Source organism: Cyprinodon variegatus, unplaced genomic scaffold (assembly GCF_000732505.1).
Source record: "Cyprinodon variegatus isolate N-32 unplaced genomic scaffold, C_variegatus-1.0 Scaffold267, whole genome shotgun sequence".
NCBI lineage: Eukaryota > Metazoa > Chordata > Actinopteri > Cyprinodontiformes > Cyprinodontidae > Cyprinodon > Cyprinodon variegatus.
The window spans coordinates 636,259-652,631 of NW_015150720.1; the positions used below are offsets into that span (position 1 = coordinate 636,259).

The following is a 16,373-nucleotide window of genomic DNA, read 5'->3' on the forward strand; positions in this document are numbered from 1 at the left end:
AGAGGGAGAGAGAGAGATATATCCTTTTTCTCTATGTATAATGTTGACATAAGTTTGACTATGTGACCCATTTATTGTGACAAATATATCAAAAAAACAAACATCTGTAAGGAACAAACAAATACCTTTTCAGCAAGAATAGAGCTTTTGTTTTCAGTGCGTTCAGACAAAGGTTTTCCGCCTGCCTCCTTGGCAGTCTGTGTTGCTTTAAAACCTATTTGAAACATTGCTTTGATTACCCATTCTTCCCAAGTCCTCAAGAAAATAACAAACCTAACCAGAAAAAAGCAGTGGAGTTAGGTTGTCTTTAACTTCCTGTGTTCTTGGGTCCTTTTTTTTTTCCAGCTTAATTTTTCCAGAGACATGAGACTGAATAATCTGCAGCTGGGAACTGAAATTGCTTTGTCTGTCATCTTGTGTTATTCACACGTCCTCTGAATGAAGTGGGTGTGGTGACATGTTCGCTGTTCTCATGTACATGTTTTGTGTGGAACTGATAATGACATCAAGGCTATTCTGATGAAACAACTAAAGTAAATTAGACTGGTTTATCTGTACCTACAAATTATACAGCCAGAGGCCAAGCATGGTTGTAATACTAAAGATTAAAGTCTGCTTTTATTGTTTCCTAACTGCGGAGCTAATTTCAGCTGGTTTAAGGGCATTGGAGCTGCCTTTACACTCTAACGGGACACATTTACTGCTTCCACAGTCTCCATTCTGCTTTCTTAGAATAGTTGCTATATAGCTGACTCAGTAGATCATATAGTAAGGGTGTCCTTAAGCCACACACAATGTGAGCTATCATGATTTGAGTAATGGGATATGTAATTGCTTAATTTCATGCATTAATGTAAAAGAGAAATTCATTGTAGAGGGAAGATTTACAGAATTATATCCGGCAGTGATAACCATTGGCCTACAGTTATTAAAATGATATCATAGCATGTACATGAGACATCAAATTTCCATTCAGACATTAAATGTTTAAAAGAACATTAGTTATTAGCAATTCCCCTGCTTTAGCCAGAGGGGATATTTGAGATAGAGTTCTGAAGTGATGTGATAGATTCACGCAGACTTCAGGAGATTGAATACTAGCTGGTATGCACAGAAATCCTTGATGTAATGTAAATGTAAAAAGCACTCAGAAACTCATGGAATTTGCTGGTGAGCTTAAAAAAAACTCTGCTTTAAGCCTATTGTTAAAATGATGATTCATCCTCTATACTCTCTGTACTTACTGCTCTTATTCATGCCGGTACCTCTAAGAATTATATTCTGTGCTGCTTTTTTTTTTTTTTTTTTTTACAATATTGCATAAAGGTTAATATTAATGAGGAGATCCATTGCTTTGAAATAATTGTGGTCATTGCATTATTTTTCAGCAATACAGGTCATTTAGTACAAAAAAATTCTTCCATATCTGAGAACAATATTTATTTTCTTTTGCACATATCTACAAACTCCAACCATAGAAAGTACTCTTACAGTTGATTTATTGGTAATGGATGTGATTTAAAAGCTTAAAAAATAAATTAATATTCTCAAAACCTCTCTCAGTTCAAAGACATGAGGAGAATATCGTACAATAAAAATGCAAACATTTGTTAGGGGAAATAAGTGTAGAAAAAAAACGCCACAATTACTTGGTTGCATAACCTTTTGACCTTTAAATTATTCTTTGTTTGGGCACTAGTTCTATTAAGTTTCAGGATTCTGTTTTCTTCAGCATTAGTCGGTCCATATCCAGCATCTTTGCTAATTCATTGATCAATATCTAAATATCCTATTACGCTAAAATTTTCCAAATAACCTAAATTTTAAGAACCTCTATTTTCTCAAGCCCTATTTTAGAGACGCCCAACATTTTCTGTCAGATTTAGTTCAGTCTTTTAGTTCAGAATCTAATGAGGTTATTTTTATGTATTCTTGTACTAAGAGTAAAGCGTAAAAAAAAACATAAAAATTAACAATTTAGCTCTCCGGAAGATTTTTGGTTTAAACTATTAAGGAAGGCACAGAATTTGACCCAAGTTTACCAAAACATAAATTTAATGTTGAAACAGAAACCTTAGAGAATAATGTTAAATGTAGGCTCTGTGTCTACAGCTTGAAGCTTTCTCTCTCCGATTGTTTTTCCTGAAAAGAGATCACTCTTTAAATAACGCTTCACAACTTATAGGTGTTAAATAACCATGAGATATGACAACAGATTTTGATAGAAATTGTAATCTTACTCAGATCAGAGAAGTTGCTTAGAGTTACAGAAGGCAGCGCTCACCAGCTGGCATCACTTTACGGGAAGTGGCCCTGATTAACAGTTAAAAAGGCATTATATGCATCTCCAGTCTGCCACATCATCACTTTTTACATCATACACGTTTGCAGATGAGGAGACATCCATGGTTCCAGCCTTATCAAAATATTACACTTTGTTCTAGCTGAAGGACACCGCTCTCATTCCGTTCCCAAATATTTGCCATGTACAGACTGAAGATTATAACTGTATATTCGGACAGAGGAACTGTCCTAATTACATAAACTACTGGGGACAACATCAGTTCTGCCACGCTACAGGCAGCTAATATTAAGCTGTAATAAACTCACACATCATCAATGATAATTATCCTAACAATTCCCCTGAATAGGTGACGTTTATAATGTCACCTTTAAAAAATTCCATTGATGTCTTTTCATGACAAAAATATTTAAATAGAAGAAAAACTAAGCACTGTTTCTTTCAACATCATAGAATCATGGAATAAATAATCAAAAGTCCCCCTGATGATGTAGCATTATCAGGGATAAAAAAGAAACACAATCAAAATTTCCCAGACCCAAAATGTCACGCAAGACCACAGTTTCAACATTTAACTACAATTTATTTCTTTTAGGACCCCATCAACGCAGAGACGAAGATAGTTTTTTATTTAAGCTGTACATCCAAACAAATGCAGCCTTTTGGTAAAGCAAAAGTGATCAGTTTTGTAACCAGGTCCCGAAACAGAAAAAAAAAAACAGAAAACGCTGATTTTATGTTTCAGTGTATAAAGAAGATCTTTTCTTAAGAATGTCGCAGCTCAACGTATCTCTGCGATTCGCATGCAACATTTGACCGTGTCACTACTCAATCCATCCCAAAAGCACTATCTGTACCATCAGCTCAAAGGGCGACAGTGGTGTCGGATGTAGGAGTTTGCCCTGAAATCGAAGGATTGATGGTTCCAGCCCCGGCTCCGACTTTCAGTGTCGTTGTGTCTTTGGGCAAGAGACTTCACCTGCATTGTCTACTGATAAGATAAGATGAGCTGGTCAGAGAGCCCGTACGGCAGCCTCGCTTCTGTCAGTGAGCCCCAGGGCAGCTGTGGCTACAATGTAGCTTGCCACCAGCAGTTTGTGAGTGTAAAGCGCTTTGGTCAAATCTCCTGGCTTGAAAACGCACTATATAAGTACAGGCTATTTTCTATTTACCATCAGCTCATTTGTGAATGCACAATCAGATACTGTACATCTGGGTATCGATAAAAATTTTTATTATGGTACTAACATTACTTTTTTCTGTCCCTAACTCAGTAAAGAATGCTAATACACATAATTCAAAAATGTTTTATGACTTTTCTGAGGCAATTTTATGCTCTTTAGATTTTCTCTGTTAAACTGCTTGTGAGACATCATCGGACATTCTCTGAGTAGTCCATGTCTATCTACATTATAGTTTTTTTTATTTCTTTAGATTATGCACTGTATACCATAATTTTTACAAAAAAGGAAAATATTAAATCTGAAAGAATAGATTTATCTTTCAATCCAAAGCCGAAAAGTTTAGCTCCTGGAAGTAGCGTAGGATCCCATTTCTTCTACAGATTGGTCACAGACGAGTGATAAAACTGAAATTTTAAATCATTTATTTTCTCGGGAAATACATTGTCAACCTTTAACACATCATAGTTTATTATTCTTACTAATTTTTGGGGAGGAAAAAATGTAATTTAGGTCTTTTTTACAAAATAAAATCAAGGGCGACCCGGATGTATATCTGGTTGCGCATGCGTAAATGAGCTGATGGTACGGATTGTGCGCCTGGGATAGATTGGGTAGTGACAGACCGCCATGTCGCCGTTAAATCTGCACGAACTGTCTGCGCATGCCCAGAGCTTTTATCAGCTGTTTAGGCGTGATGCTGGGACTGTCACAGCGCCACCAAAGGGTCCAGTATATGTACTACAGTGTGTCCATTGATGCTGTACACACGTGTGGAAACAACTGCTTTTAAGCTGCTCATGAAAAAAAAGTTTTCGTCCTCATGAGAACTAGACCTAAGTGCCAAAATGTGACTTACCTTGATCTAGCTTTCCAAATCAAAATAAAGCAAACAAAAAAATATATATAATTTTTACTGCTACATTTTGGGGTATCTAAGAGAAAATATTGTAACTTTTTTTAATAGAGATGCATTAGATAAAAGAAGGCTCTGAATGAAGCACTTGTTTTATCAAGCAGCTAAAATGCTGGTAAATTAATACAACCATTAGTTCACGTGCTGTTTTATAGAGCAATCAACTATTGCTAAAGATGTTCTCATTGAGAAGTGGACTAGCTACATGCTTCCAAAAAGTATAACTTAGCAATTTTAATTGGTTTTGGATTATAAAATATATAACACTCTTTCATATATTTGTCTCATGGTTCATTGCAATATAATCTCTGCAGGTGCCGTTATTTGTGTTAACGAAATGTTATGCAACCTGTAGTGCTAGGTGCATCTTATTTTGGCATTTGCTCAATAAGTAATAACTTTCGGGGACAAGCATACTGGCAGCATTGGCCTACCTGGAGTAAGTTATGGTTTCAGACCATTGAGAAGGCAAATTGCTGACGGAAAAAAAGAAAAAAAAAATAATAAGCTAAGAAGCAATAGAGATTCCTGGGGACTGTTGGTGTTTTCATTATATTTTGCTTAGTCTTCATTTTCTATCGATGGGTGCTTCTATTTGCATCATAAGATGGTTCAGTGCAATGGTGTCATGTTTGATTCCAAGCGGGTTTGAAAGCATAGCTTCCCCCAGCACATTGCCTCCAGTCAGCCACAACATACAAAAAAAAACTGCTTGGAATGCAATTTTTTTTAAATACCGACTGCAGTGTCTTAGAAAATGTTTCGACAGTGTTAACACCACAGTCTGTACGGTGTAGTAAAACAAAAAGCCATTGTTTCCTTTTTTTCCCCTCATGCTGGAACAATATCTGTTGTTTCACCAGATAATAGTCAACCTTCTAGATAAGCTGCGTATGTAAATACTATTTATCATACATAGGTGGCCAATGACCTTTAAGGTGGATTTATAGTCATATATGGAAGACATTTTCATCCAGAATGTTATAATGAAACGAAAGGTTGCATTGCTTTTGTATTAATTTTGTATGGGTTTATCCTTGATGTTAGATATTACAATATCGTCCCTATATTTTTAAGAATCATTGTATTTTAGCTTATACTTCTGAATCATATATCCTTTACACCTGGGTAGTTGTTTTTGTTAAAAATGCATTTGTCAAGAGGGGATATCACTGATAATTTATCAATTTGCTGTGTGCACAGCGTGTGAGTGCCTACCCTGCTCAAACAATAGAAAGTAATAGGGCCCAGTGAACCTGCAGCCTTAAATTGGCCCTGGAGCTTCGAAGCTGACATTTACAGTGCAAACAAACACAGGCTTAAAGGAAGGCTTATCTGTCCCGCTTGAAATAGCTTGCTCTATAGGGAACGCGGCCATTCTCTAAGTACAGGGCTCAAAACAGCCCACTCATATTAAATTGAGTATTTATTGGCTAACAACTCTCCCTACATGTCAATGTCAAACAACAGCTTAATGGCAGAAATTATAGCTTTGGTCCTGTACTTGGGATTTTGGTATAATTTATAAGGTGTCTCAGGGCTCTGTGATTGTCCAGCTGTCTAATATTTGTTTTTACGTTTTTCTAAATGTTTCTTTGTACCATGCATATTTAGGAGGGTTTCTTGTAGAACAGTAAATAGATCCTGGGAACATATATATTTAATCAGTCTCCATATGATGCCCTCTGTAGTTTTGAGGATCATTTTCCCACCTTGCCCAGGGTAAAAGTGCTCATATTCCTTGAATTCTCTCACCATTTTTCACATTGCAAGCTTAAAATGTATGCATTCTTATATTATGATTTAAGACCAACACAAATGTGTAGGTAATTAAAGCAGAGAGAGGATGTTTTTGTTTCTCCCATAGTATTTTGTATAAACATCTTAACTGCGAAGATTTGGGGTGAATCTTAATATGTTTACCTCCAGGCATTTTTCCTCCTTATACAAGAGAGCACAGTAGCAGCTATATGGGATAAATAATGTATGTTAATATAAGTTTTACAACACATATATATGGTTTGATCTAAACAAGTCCTTTTTTAATCCTGGCTGTATTTTTTATTTTTTTTTGTCATTGTCCATCTGGAAGATAAACCTGGGTCTCAGTCTAGTCCTGAACAGCCTCTAATAGGTTTTCTCCCAGAAAGGCCCTGTATTTAGTTCCATCCATTTTCCCGTTAACTCTGTCAAGGATTCTGTTAAAAAGAAAAGCCCTCATCATCAACTCATCAACACAGCTAGGTCTTTATTCTGTCAAATGATTTCCTAAGGAAATTTGTTGATTTCATTTAGATGTATTGAGATAAATGGGGATAGATGATCATGCATGCTGTTTTTGTTTGACTTGAGTTAAAAATAAGGTTGCTCTTTTCCTTTACTTCACAATTAAGCCATACTTTGTGTTGGTCTATCACACAATATAAAACAATATAAACTGAAAACTGAGCAAATGGGAAGACCTTTAAGGGAAGGTGTTTACTTTTGAAACAGTTAATTTTATGTTGAAGAAATAGTGATGTTGTTAAGAGGAAAAGGTCTTAAGATGCCATGTGCAGTGTGGTGCAAAGTTATGTGTTCTACTTTTTACAATAAAGTTCTATTCATCTTTACATTCTACCTGTACACATAGATGGTGTGTTCAAAATATTTTATAATGCAATACAATATCCTATAATCATTTTAGTGCTTAATTTTACCCACCATCCTTATTTTACAAAGCCATGCTACAGAACTGAATGCATTTATAATACAGTCACTATTTCAACTAAATATAAGGATATTTTTCCAAGATGTTTCTTTTCCCCTCCCAGGGCAGCAGGAGTCAGTGGCTACCTTTAAAGGCAATGAGTTCTTCAGCTACAACCTGTCCACAACTCCCATTCAGAGCAGTCTGGATGAGATCACGCTGTCCTTCCGCACCCTGCAAAGAAATGGCCTGCTGCTCCACACGGGAAAGTCAGCTGATTATGTTAACCTGTCGCTGAGAAACGGAGCTGTGTGGCTGGTGATAAACCTGGGCTCCGGTGCCTTTGAAGCCCTGGTGGAGCCTGCCAGTGGAAAGTTCAATGACAACGTTTGGCACGATGTCCGAGTGACACGCAACCTTCGACAGGTGTGTATGCATTGTCTATGCTAAGTTGAAAGAGTTGGTTTAAGATGTAGGCTAGATCAGAATCTTGAGAGCTGAATGGACTCTGAGAAAAGTCAGATTTCTGAGAAAAAAATTAGAATTCTGACTTTTTTCACATATCATACTGAAATAAAATAAAAAAATCTGTTACTTTTTTTTTCTTCCAGTGGCTCTAATCCTCTTCCGTATAAAAGGGATCTAGGGTTGGTTGGAGGTTTCTTAAAAAAAAAAAAAAGAAAATACAAAGTCCAGTCAAGATTAAACATTTTACCCAATTTTACCTTTTGTTGCAGGAATTTATTTTACTAAAAGTTAGTGTTTGGATCATACATATTAAAACCAATAATACAACAGAAGCTCAGAGACAGGTAATGTTGTTTATTTATTTAAAAGCAAAAATATCAGTCCAGGGTTTAAATAAATGTCATATTTATTTTTAAATGATGCAATCTTAAATATAAATTGTGTTACTAAAACACTTGGATTTGAAATCTTTATACATAATATCTCTTTGTTATAAATGTTTTTACATTATGTAGCTGATCCTGATCCTTAAAAGCAAGTTTATTGTCAGCCAGAAAATGTCAAGCTACATTGATGCCTTTTTTTGTAAGCAAAGTGCAATATCTTCTTCAGCAATGGTGTTAATGGGCCTTTACAGTACAGGGACAGTATGACATTTTCTGTAGAGTGCAAAAAATGCTGACATATGTTAATAATTTGTTGCCAGTAAACCTGTTATATTATTTCAAGCGTTGTTGTTTCAAAACAGGTTAAATATTTGCATACTGAAAGTTAGTGAATGTGTGGTTTATTAATGATATGAAGTACTCCCTTTGAGAATAATTGACAGGGAAGAAAATTGGCAAAAATGAGTCTACCATAATATTTGTCATGGTTTCTGGTAAAAATGCCTAAAAAGTTGAAGGTAGCGAAAAATATATATATATGAAAGACAGATCAAGCTCACAGGAGAATCACAGGCTGTGCAAGTCACGTAAACAATCAGGAAGCTCCCTGTAGTGACTAAGATTATGCTCACACAGAAGTTAAATTCAACCCAAATACAATCTTTTTGCCCACATGTGACACATGTGACTCTTTTATTACAGTTTAAATGGTCAGATTCCAATCATTTCAGCTAAAGAAAAAATGTTTAGCCACTTTTCTATGTGGTACTAAATCAGATAAGTGTCTGATAGTTTTCAAAGTGTATTTCATCGAATGTTTGCCATATTTCAGCTTCCCACTACACATTCAAATGGATTTTTCCACAGAAGTAGCACTTAATGCTCTATTTCAAATGATTGTTAAGTTATGTACTCATTTTTTCTTACCTTTATTGTGTTATGATGTGGTCATAATATTCTCAGCTCCCATTGCTAAACAGGTGCTACAACAGAGACACCTGTATTCACTATTCACTTTTTGATAAAGATCTTTTAAACAATTCTTGTAAATCTAGTATTTCTTCCATAAACAATGTGCTACTGTGTGAGTTGCCCACCTCTGTGAACATGGGTTCCATTGAGGTGAGCAATTTAAATAGATATATGGGGCTTTGTCTAGTTGGTAACATGACTGACCACTCAAAAAAATCAGATTTTAGACAAAAAATTCAGAGCCAAGCATCACGAGCTGCTCTGTGAACGTTTCCAAAGAAACGTGGAGCTTAAATACTTAGCCGGCTACAATATGACAAAGGCAAAGAATGAGCTAATCAGAAAGAATATGGAGCAGCTGGTGCAAAATGGACTGGAGAAAGACACTAATTAACAGGAATAGAGCTAAACAGAAAGAAAAATAAATATTAAACCATGGGTAAAAGATAGAAAGATAGAAAATAAATAAATTGGGTCAGCATTCAAGCGCTAAGTTTCTTGCTCAGAGTGGCAGTCTGTGTTTTGATGGTCTGGGAAAGTTTTCTTGAACCAAAGCCCCTGTTCTATAACCCTCAGATCACCGCTATCCATCAAAAGAGAATTCCAATTCAATTCAACTTAAAACATACTTAATTAATCCCAAAGGGAAATTAAATGTTGTAGATACTCATCCGTTGTTTTTCAACAAGTTCTTGGAGATGTTAACAGCTATGTGCCAGATAGATCTTCTGTAACAGCCTGTCTTGCACTGGATCAGGAGAAGCCTTTGACTGAAGATATCTGTTGGTGTTGAACAGTATGCTGGTGAAGATTCTCAGTCATCCAGGTCATAGCCATTCCAAAAAAGTTGTTTTAAAGTTTAGTGGTTTGTTTAACAGTCTTCAGAAGAGGATGCTAACTGAAGGCCATAATGTTCTGCGGCTGTGCTTGTTCCTAAACTGAAACTATTTATAAAGGTGTTCAGTTCATTAATTGGGTCTGTCCAGACCTCCGTCTGATCACCCTTCTGTTTAAAACCCTTTAACATGTCTGGGTGACACCGTCTGTTGTTCACAAGCACTGCCAGCTCACCTCTCTCAAAGGGATAGTTCAGGTTTTTGGGCATGAACTTGTGTGAAACATTCACCTTTTGTTGCTGAGATGTAACAGTGTCCCTAACGTCACTCAGCCTCCTGCTAAAAGAAATGACCGGTAAGGTCCCTGACAAAAAATGACTGTGTATAGGGGCGCAAAAAAATCAAAGTTTGTAATACTAGCAAAACTATGCATGTGTTTTATTAGACTATTTCAACTATTTTAAACACCCTATTTCCGATATGCCAACAGTTTTGTCAGACCTTGATATCGATTAGGACTATTTTTTGGCCGCTATAACTCTGCATAGGTGCCGAAGAGAATTCTATCCTCTTGTGCTATTACTAGCAAGCTTTTGCTTCTTGTCTGATTTTGACCACCTTGAAACTTGCCTGGCCAGAAAAGCAATCCGCACGGCCGGTGAAAGGATCCTATATAGACAACAGGGGGAAGGTGAGATGTCGTTCTGTCAGGGGCAGCGGGAAATCAGTGCTCCAGAATGCTGTCTTGTCTTCCTTCTCTTGCCTATAGTGAATCGCCGGCGCTTCTGTACCTATTTGCAGGAACCATACGTTACATGCCGTTTCTCATAGCAGGAGGCTTGGTGATGGTAATGGCTGTTACATCTCAGCCGGTTAATTTTTAACACAAGTTCATTTCCAAAAATCTTAACTCTCCTTTTAAGTTTTCTGGCCTTCTTTAAATCTCTGTTTATATCGCCAGAAAACCTTATAGAGAGACGCTGGATCTCACATTGTCCATAATGATGGAAGGAAGAGATGACTTGTATTTCCTGCTCCTCTCTCTTCTCCTTCCTCTTATTCTGCATCCACTGTGCCTGATTTCAGCTCAGCTGTTATGATATAAATAAGCTACTTCCAGGTAAAAAAACCCAAAAAACCCACCTAATTTTGGTTGCTATGGTTACGCACCATAGCAGATATCCAAAATGGAAAAAATACTGGCAAAAATCCTTCCTGTTACACAGCATCAAGCACCAGAGGCAACAAACATAGGGAAAAATAAACTCGGATCCACAAACAGAGGAACTGAAGTTCACTTAAAAACAGAGCTCCAAACTGCAGCCATCTTATTAGTGTAATTCTAGAAATGAAACCCAAAAATCTTTAAAACGTAACAATATTTCCCATAAAATAATCTTATTGTTTTTTTTCTGTAAACCTATTATATTCCGTACCATGTTTATTGATCTTTGTAATAAACAGGAATTTTTAATAAAGGCAAACATATTTTTTATGTCACCATTTAATCATCAACAATATGTTCTCAAAGTGTCACAAAGCTAGTGTGTATTGCATCCTCCTCCACATCTATTTCTTTGCCCAAGCTTCCAGAAGAGCTGCAATCCAATGCTAGCCACGTCACTTACGCTTTCAGGCATGCATTTGATCCCTGTGTAAATTGCTTTCCCTTCAGATAAGTTACCTCGCTGACATGTAGATAGGGAGAACTGCAACTCCCCAGAGACTGTGGGTGGAAACATTTTATTAAATCCTGTGGTGCTTTTGAGGATAGAATTCCCTCTTATTACTTTCTTCGACTTTTTTTTCCTTTTTTCAGTGTCTCTGTCATGGCTGAACAGGTTTTGGTTCATCCCTAACCTTATTTTTTTCCATTTGTGTGCAACTGTGCTCACACCATATAGCACAACTAGTACTAAAATTCTCCATCAGGGGTCACTGTCAAGTTTCTGCGGCCCAGTCTGAAGCGTGGCTATAACTGTGAGCTTCAAATTAATCATGGCCCAGTTTAGCACCTCTCCTTAAATGCATTGATTCCTTAACCTAGTTATCTTGAGCAGTTTAGGTGTTACTGTATCTATGTGCTTGCACATGTTATGGTGTCATACCACAGAATGGTCATGCTGGTTTATCTTTGTCCAGAAAATAAGAAAGCCACATCAATCAGTTTTAACCACAGACACCCTTTTCTTTCTGAAAGTTCCTTATTTTCCAAATCATCCATGTAAAGCCTTTTTACTGTGAACAACTTTCAGATGAGTTACAGTAGATACACACAAATCACTGTAGAATAGAGAGTAAATAAGAATACCTTTATTTCATAAAGATTAAAGCTGAACTTGCCATATAAGGTCATCATTTTTTCCTTACTTTTACAAAACAGATCCATGCATGACACCTTGTTGGGTAAAAAGTTTTCCCTTTGAGATTAAGCATTCTGTTCATATTTATTGAGCCTTCAGGCATTTTATTATTGTTTATTCTGAATGACCATTAGATTTATTCTTAACTATATACACATAGTTGTGACTCCTGGTAACAATCAGCAATTAATTTTTTTTTTCCTGTTTTTTTTAGGAGCTTTTTTTTTTTTTTTTTAACATTTTGCAATTTTACAATACTTTAGCAGATTGATTTGGTTGTAAGAAATAACCTTTTTGCTTTTACAAAATAACAGTATTTGAAATGTTCAGCACCCTTTTGAAAGCAGTGATATTTTACTGTAATATTGTTCATTATGAGATATCGCATACATAAAAAGATTTTGGACAAATCCTCTAAACACAATTTATAAACACATTTATTGGTTTTCTCTCCAGATCACTGAGCAGATTTTCTGTAATGTTTAAGGACTGAGACTCCATGAGAAAAGCTTTCCTAATTTGGAATTGGCCATATGTTCTGGGGTATTGTTCTACTAAAAGACCCATCAATTATACATTTCTTAATTTATTAGTAGCAGGAAACATTTGTTTAAATTCCCCTGGTATTTTCAGAGGTTTATGACATGGATGACAAGAATACCAGAGAGAGAACCATGATATCATAAATCTTTCACTGCTCTTAGCAGTGGAAACAAATGTGCAGTTTAAACATTTTCCTCTTTTGTTTTGACACCAAACCTACCCATAACGTTTGAAGTTAAAAAGTTTAGTCTTAGAAAAAATGCATATGCATAATGTAAATAATGTACCATTAAGCCCATACACTTAAGCAGCTTCTCTTCCTTGACATAAAAAACTATAGTGATTTTAGTACCCTTGTTTATTGTGTGACATTTCCCTTTCAAGGTTTATAAAAAGATTTTGAATAACTTGAGCCAACAGCACAAGTTATTGCAGTGGTCATTTCCATTTTTTATTTCTTGCCTGAAACCTTTTAAAAAGATCATTACATTTGGTTAAAAACATATGAGAAAAAGAAATGGAAATTGTTTTGACATATTAGTCTTAAGTGGGGTGCTTTTTACATGAGCGCAACATTCTGTCTTAAGTGTAGGCTTATTGTCATGGCAACAAGCACTTTGGTTTTGCAACCCTGTTCAGCTTGTTTTGTTTCCTCCTCTGTGGAGTGATGAAACTGATATGAGAATTAACTTATCTTTTTAATGTTGAAACTCAGGTGCACTAGCTTCCTATTATCTTTCATCTCAAATTATTTAAACAAACTATGCATTCTAAGCACTAAAGGAAATTTAAGGCACATTCACTCAGTAGCCATCCTGCTCACCTATCATAAACAAGGATCAGTTGAGATTAGTGAACGATTTAAAGCTAAACTTGTAACATCTCCAACATTAAGGCAAGCCCAAGTAGAATCAAGAAATAAGGCGTGAAATGATTCGGCCAACTCCTTTTGTTTTAGGCTTTTAATCTTCCCTGTTTTTGTAGGTGACAATCTTGGTGGACGGGATCCTCACCACCACCGGCTACACCCAGGAGGACTACACTATGCTGGGTTCTGATGATCTTTTCTATATAGGAGGCAGCCTGAACACAGCCGACCTGCCGGGCTCCCCGGTCAGCAACAACTTCATGGGCTGTCTGAAGGATGTGAGTACTACTTGACCTCTCATTGTGGCCTGCAAATATTATCTAAACCTCACTTGTTAGTAACGCCTCATCCTAGAGCGGAGTGTATTGAAAAACCTGCTCTTGTGTTTGTACTGATTCTGTTGTTGTAGGGTATTTGAAGGAGAAGCTTTCAGTAGAGAGGCAGCCCCGTGCACTTATGGATTCCTCTGGGAAACCCTTTGAGAATTTTAAACTAATATACATAAGAAACAATGCTATCTGATGTTCAGTCCTGACACACAGACCACACTTACTTTTCATCAGTACTTCCACATTTCTGAAGCATTTTCACTCCTGCCTGCACTTGTCACATTGATTTTTTTTTTCCAAAGAAGACTGAATCATGCACTTTGCATGAAAAGCACTGAAAAGTCATATGAAAAAATGAGTCCTCTTACAGATTTCTGTTGTTTTTGCTTTCTCCTCAGACTTAAATGTGTCCAGATTATCGGATTAATAATATTAGACAAAGATAACCTGAATAACGAACCAGAGCTGCATTTTTTAAATGGGTGATTTGATTTATTAGGAGTTAAAGCTATTCAAACTATTCTGGGTAAAAATGGAATTGGCCCCTTAAATATAATGAATGACTGTGCCCCTATTGGGAAACAACTGCAATCAAAGATTGGCTATAACTAGCAATGAGTCTTTTACATTACTGTCAGGAAAATGTGGCCAACTTATTTGCAGAATCTTTTTTATTCGTAGTAGGCACCCGTCCTTTATTCTATATCTTATTTTAAAGCAAGGGTCCCATACATTTCTTGCACCGTTTAGGTTTACAAGAAAGATTTAATACCCCTCCTAGTGTAACTGTTTAATTTTTAATTTTATTGTGTAACATATTCAATATTGCTATCAATAATAAAATAAACTATAAAAAATTTTTTTTTACTCAATTCATTGCTGCCGATTTCTCCCTTCAGTAGACTGGGATCCCCCTGGGGGATGTGCTCCCCACTTTCGGAACCATTGTTCCGGAGGTATATTTCCTGAAGAACAGAATGATCAAAAAAGGGAAAGCAACAGTAGTCTACTAATTTTTCCACTGACAGTATGTGTCTTAACTATCTAATAGCAATGCAGCCCCAGTTGATCGCTGCACCACCACCAGGACTGTAATCATAATGGTCTTAATCTGAAAAGCTGTGTTTCACACCATATGTGAGTTAATGCACAGCTTATTAAAAGTCCCATGTTTTTCTCTAACGATAATGTTTCAGTATTTTGGGGATCAGCAAGATGATTTTGGGGAAAAGAAAAGAAAAACTTGCCATTTTTTGTTTGTTTTTTACGTTAGATTTGCCCTATGCAGGCCACTTTGCCCTATGCAGGCCCAGATTCAATGAACGCTGACCCTTACTTAGACCACTCAGTATTGCAGTGCTTTTGTTGTTCTGATTTTCTATTGTGGCCTCTCTACATTTCCATTTAATAGTTCCTTGTGTGGTTAACTGGAATCCCAAAGGCTTAGAAATAGCTTTGTCCTTCTTTCCTGACAGATGTTGCTATGGTTCTCATCATTTGATAACTGCATGTTGTACTTAGTCATATTTTTCTGATATAAAAAAAAATGCAAAAACAGAACTGCTTTGTCATTGCTATGTGGTTAAATGCAGTGTTGATAAGCTACTTTAAGCTGTATTGATGTGCATAATTAATTAACCTCTGTCAAAATTTAGTCTGGAGGACAAATTCTGTCCTTCCCATCGAGCTACTTTAAGAAACTTTTTGGTATTTTAGGTCAAGTTTTCTTTGTCCTCAGTTGAAAAGAAATAGGACTATTTTTAAGGATTAGATGGAAAATTTATGTTCTTAAGGATAATGTTTGTTTTTAGTGACATTGAAATCTAAATAGTCGTCTAGTCAGTGATAGTTGAAGAATAAAAGAGACAAATAAATAAATATAAAACCGATAAATTCGAACTACTTTTGCCTTCTATTATGGCTACGTAGAAGTTAAATTTTTATGCTGTAGGATATAATTTCAAAGTTCATTTGAAATGTATATGTATATTTTTAAAGGCATTTATGACCTAAAATTTCAGAATTTCCATTTACTTCTCACAAATTAACCAACATAACAAGAAAGAAACAGCCAATACTAACTTTGGTCACACCGGCTGTTGACTCTTCTTAGAAACGCCTGTGCTGTTACTGTGGTGGCTCTGTCTGGACAGAAGAAAGTTTTTTCAGAACCACTTTTCTGCCCCAAAAGTGGTTCTGTCTTCTCCTTCTGTACCCAGAGTCTGCTAGCTGTTATTTCTAAATTAGTTGATTTAATTATGCTTTCCCATTTTGATTTCAGACAAATGTTAGGTGACTCAAGTCTAGGGCAAAACGTCTCACTAGATACATTGGTTCCCCGTTCATCTCTTTGGGTCTCTCCAATCATAGCAGAGCTCTCTGCAGAACATGCCTCTGGGAGGGGAGCGATCATGAGAGCTAATCACTCAATCAGAAGAGGACTTAGGGTAATACCAGAGGTACAACACTTAAAGCTACAGTGTGTAACTTTTAGCGACGTCTAGCGGTCAGACTGCAGAC

The 16,373-nt window shown here is 36.3% G+C and overlaps 1 protein-coding gene across 6 annotated transcripts in view; it reads left to right on the top strand.

The window, feature by feature from the left end:
* LOC107089820 (neurexin-2-like) overlaps positions 1–16,373 on the top strand; it is a 224,374-nt gene that overhangs the window by 64,651 nt on the left and 143,350 nt on the right. For all 6 annotated transcript variants that reach the window (XM_015382809.1, XM_015382812.1, XM_015382811.1 and 3 more), the window contains 2 exons: positions 7,213–7,514; positions 13,641–13,802. In XM_015382809.1, the coding sequence (XP_015238295.1) occupies positions 7,213–7,514; positions 13,641–13,802 (464 nt within the window). The remainder of the gene's footprint in view (positions 1–7,212; positions 7,515–13,640; positions 13,803–16,373) is intronic.